We start from the raw sequence: 4,407 nt of genomic DNA on the forward strand, positions 1-4,407 counted from the left end.
TTAATTTAGGACAAGGAATAGAATAAAGGTGACCAATAGGAAGAATATGATTAATCACATAGTGTATATGATGGAATTCCAAGTAGGTATCTTCACTAGTAATTTTACTACTTTGCAAGGTTAGGCACCCCATATATCTCCTGAATTAAGACATCTTTGCCATTGGTTAATTTTATGTTGGCTTTACCAATTCCAAGAGCTTTAAGGGTATCATAATATCCAAATCTTACATCAATAGGTGTATTCAATTCTTTGTACTTATTTAAGTAATATTTATTTGTGGTAACATGGCATGTAGCCCTATTAGGAATCCACATGTGGGGGTAATGATTTGTATATTAATTAAGGCCATAAAAGTGACTGGAGGGTTATCAACATCCAAAGAATCAAATTGAGATGCGCTCTAAGTAGAATGATGATCTTATTCATTATTAGAGGATTTAGATGCATAGTCACAATTAGATTGAGCCTTATCCTTATTTGGATGACCCTTGGAACTATGCCAATTGTCTATGGATGCACGACCTGACCTATTGCAAATGTGGAATTATGATATAGTAATGCTACAATTGGGATTTGAAGATCACAACCTAAAGTTCTTATGCAATGGATAAGTATTTACATGAGGAGACATGGCAATAATTTCTATGAGATTTCTCTTTTGAGTGCATGTATAGGGCTAATGTGTTTGATGTAGGTTGTGAGTATTGATTGGCTTGCTACATAGAACTTTCTTATAAAGTTAATGGAATGAGAGTAGGTATTAATAAGGTTGCATGGTTTGATTGGGTTTAGGTAAAGGATTGCCAAGATGGTGGAAGTGTGGCAAGACGAAGTATTGCTTGGACATCGGGGGGGGCGGGGGGGGGGGGGGGGGGCGCGGAAGAAGATCTAGCCCTTAGAGTAGCACATCGTCCATTTTCAAGTACCAAGTTTGTAAGAAATTTTAAGCTTGTTGATCTTCTTGTATAATTTAATTGATTAATGTTTTGAGATTATGTACCTAACTGCCAATTGATTTTGGCTCATATATATCATGCAATTGCATCCAAATGGAATGTGCAATGGTTTGCATGGAAATATATTTCTTTTGGGCATCGTCTATTTGAAGAAGAAGTTCAAGACGTGTGGTGAAGTCATGCTCATTCCAGAACATGACTTCATCAACCAATGTGGAATGTATCTGATCACGACAAGGTGTACTTCCTTAAAAAACATTGAGGAGTTTCGATTTTTGTAGGATGATCTCCATCATCATGCACCATGGGTGATTATTCTGGTCATCACTGGGTTCACATTGATGTCCATGCTTACACCATGGTGATATTTGTGAATGCAAAACAATTTGAAAAATGATGTAAACACCTTGGTCTAATTAAAACCATGGTGCTCATGTTAAATGGCCATGACAAAACGAATCTAACACAAGCAATTGACACATTTGAAAAATAACTTTGTAAATTCAAAATAAACATACTGATTGACAAAACGCCAATTGAGAGCCAAAAGGATACACCCTCATCTTGTACAAATATATATTATAATAATGAATATAAAAATTCGTTGCCTTTGTGTGTATTCTTGTGAGAGAGAGCTCCTCTTGGATTTACTACATAAGGGATAAAATGTAAGCATGCCATGTGAGCATTCATTGTGCCTCCAAGTGGGGAAAAGTGGTAATTAGAAAACTCGATGAAAGGGACAAAGGCAAAAGGAGAAAGAGGAAAAGAGAAGTAGTAACTATCACGTGTTGTAATGAGCTTCATTTTTACTTAAGTAGAGGTGTTTTCCCCCCTACCAAAGGTTGAAAATCTTACACGTCACTACTTTAAGAAGAACCGTAGGGGCTATGCTTTTGAAAGGAAAAAGAAACAAAGCTGGCGTCGGACTGAACTAATGCGAGTGTGAGAGCGGCAAGGGGTCGGACTAGACTAAGGGGCGTCGGACTAAACTAATGCGAATATGATCAGAGCGGCAAGAGCTTCGTTACCTTCGTTAACTTCGTTATATTCAAGGTAAATGTAACGTGGTGGAGGCCTCGATTGCTCAGAAGGGTTGGTTGTCCTTTTGCTATCGGGAAGCCTTTTAAGCGTTGTGCCGGGTTAAAACTTCACAGCGACCTTACTCGGAAAGGCGCTATCCCCACAGCTGAATACTGTCTTGAGGTAATTTCACTGTACGATACAGTACACGACTCCTGTGATGTACATTGTTTAATTGGGGTTTATTTAAAGGAGAAACAACTCACGTGGCAAACTATGCTGAATACCGCATGTGGATAGGTTAGATATAATCAGCAGCAATCAAGTGCTGCAATGGCGCCGGCCAAGGCGGATGATCCGAAGCAGGGCGCGATAGTCTGGAAGGGACACGCGGAGGCGCTGAGGAAGGCGGAGGAGCTGCTGACGGGGCACGGGCTGCCAGCTGGGCTGCTGCCATTGGAGGAGGTGAAAGAGTTGGGGCACGTGGCGGAGACGGGGTACATGTGGGTGTGCCAGGGGAAGAAGGTAGAGCACGAATTCAAGGTGGCGGGGAAGCTGGTGAGCTACGACATGGAGATCACGGGCTTCATCACGCAGCACAAGATCAAGAAGCTGAAAGGGGTGAAGGCCAAGGAGCTCATGTTGTGGCCTCCCGTCGGGGAGATCAGCGTCGATCATGACCCGCCCACGGGCAAAATTCACTTCAAGAGCTTCGCCGGCATCACCAAGACCTTCCCCGTCGCGGCTTTCGCCGCCGGCCAGTAGTGAGCTGTTATCCTTAGCCGCCAATTAATAAGCATAAGATCGATATGTATGGTGCCCTTGCATAGGCATTCAAGGAAGCCCATCCCTTTTTTCTTTATTTTCGAACCATACAAAAGAGATCAAAGAGTGGGGAGGATCATATACATGCCGTTTCTGTACTGCCCTTCCAATCTTCTAATTAAAACCGTTCGCAGGGGAGGAGGCCTGAGTACTAGCATAGCGATGTTATACAGCTTCTGAGAGCATGGACAATGGCATAAGCAAGGTTGTTCCGTCCGATTAAGACCTCACAATCCAAGCTTGTAACCCTTGCGCTTGCTTAGCTCGAGCGTCATCTTCCCCGCCACCTTGTAGCTTACTGCCCTTGCAACGCAAACCGATAATAACAGTAATTACTACAGCTATCTAATCGATTGATAATGCCATTGGTCATTGCTTATTGTCCTCTTCCCTCAAACTAGCAATACAAAATGTCAAAACTCCCACGAGAACCATAAGATTGTGAAGGAAACTCTTATGGCAATAACCTAAGGAACCAATGATTAGCTCTACGCAATGTCATATTTATTTTCATCAAGCTTTGCATCATGGTCTTCGTTACTTACTCCGTGTGATAAACTTGCACTCGTTATGCACTCAACACGGCACAGAAAGGTAACACGATATGAGCTCAAGGTATACTCTTGTATTATTCAATCCAAAAGCGGGACAACATAGACACATCCCAGGACTACACCCTTGTGACGCCGCACATGACAGGGTTCACCACTGGGTATAGGGAATCACACGTAGAGTGGAAACAAGGCAAGGCTTTGAGTCACTACTACTCCCTATATAGGTGCAATCGGTAGCAACGGCATGGTATAGCTACAAAGCCTTTACACTCAAAGCCTTAAATATTTTCTAACATGTATCAATGCCAAGTTGAAAGCCAACGTGTGTCCTCCGTTACCCTAGCTTGCATCACCAAATGGTTAGTTTAAAAATAGTAACAAGTTTTTGCTCAATAAAATAGGCTCATTGGTCACAAAAGAGTTTTGAGTGAAGATGGAATACAAGCAGGAAAGGGAATGGGAATGCTATGTGATACTAGCGATGGGATAGGCATTAGCAAAAGCATAGCTGCCTCCAAGCATGATATAGCTCTCATATAATGTTGTGCTATATGAGCTCAACATAATAGGACATTGGACACACTCTTATTCCTTCAAGAGCTCCAACACACAAGAATCAATGACTACCTCTTACATAGTTTCTCGCACACAAATGCAATCATTCATTTATAGTGAGTGCCATGGCCTTCCTTTAATCCCATGAAGGATACTCCATGATTCAAGTGTTGTGCTATATGAGCTCAATGTAATAGGACATTGAACACACTCTTATTCCTTCAAGAGCTCTAACACACGAGAATAAGCGACTACCTCTCACATAGTTTCTCGCACACAAATGCAAGCATTTATTTATAGTGAGTGATATGGCCTTCCTTTAATTCCATGAAGGATGTACATTGCATACTCCATGATTCAAGTGTGCTCCTTCAATTCTCAACCCTTTACAACCTCTTTGTCCCTCACCCTCACTCTCACCCTAACCCGCTCTCTCACAACGAAAGTGGGAAGGCAAGTGCACAAAGTTCCCAGACACATGGATAGCTTGT

At 42.0% G+C, this 4,407-nt stretch overlaps 1 protein-coding gene across 2 annotated transcripts; it reads left to right on the forward strand.

The window, feature by feature from the left end:
• Window positions 1-2,279: 2,279 nt before the first annotated feature.
• LOC148008658 (uncharacterized) lies at window positions 2,280-3,251 on the forward strand. 2 transcript variants are annotated; one of them, XM_087674117.1, is made up of 2 exons: window positions 2,280-2,746; window positions 2,942-3,251. In XM_087674117.1, coding segments are annotated over exons 1-2 (432 nt in total). In that variant the 5' UTR covers window positions 2,280-2,315; the 3' UTR covers window positions 2,943-3,251. The 2 variants fall into 2 exon arrangements, with proteins under 2 accessions (XP_087530243.1, XP_087530242.1); XM_087674116.1 differs by having other exon boundaries at window positions 2,280-3,251.
• Window positions 3,252-4,407: the final 1,156 nt, after the last annotated feature.

Source organism: Lygodium microphyllum, unplaced genomic scaffold, assembly GCF_053477565.2.
Source record: "Lygodium microphyllum isolate KBCC unplaced genomic scaffold, Lygodium_microphyllum_v1.1.10 scaffold_98, whole genome shotgun sequence".
Lineage (NCBI taxonomy): Eukaryota > Viridiplantae > Streptophyta > Polypodiopsida > Schizaeales > Lygodiaceae > Lygodium > Lygodium microphyllum.

Bases quoted from the DNA above. Each gene is read 5' to 3' on its own strand.
- LOC148008658 (XM_087674116.1), top strand. From the start codon at position 2,316: ATGGCGCCGGCCAAGGCGGATGATCCGAAGCAGGGCGCGATAGTCTGG.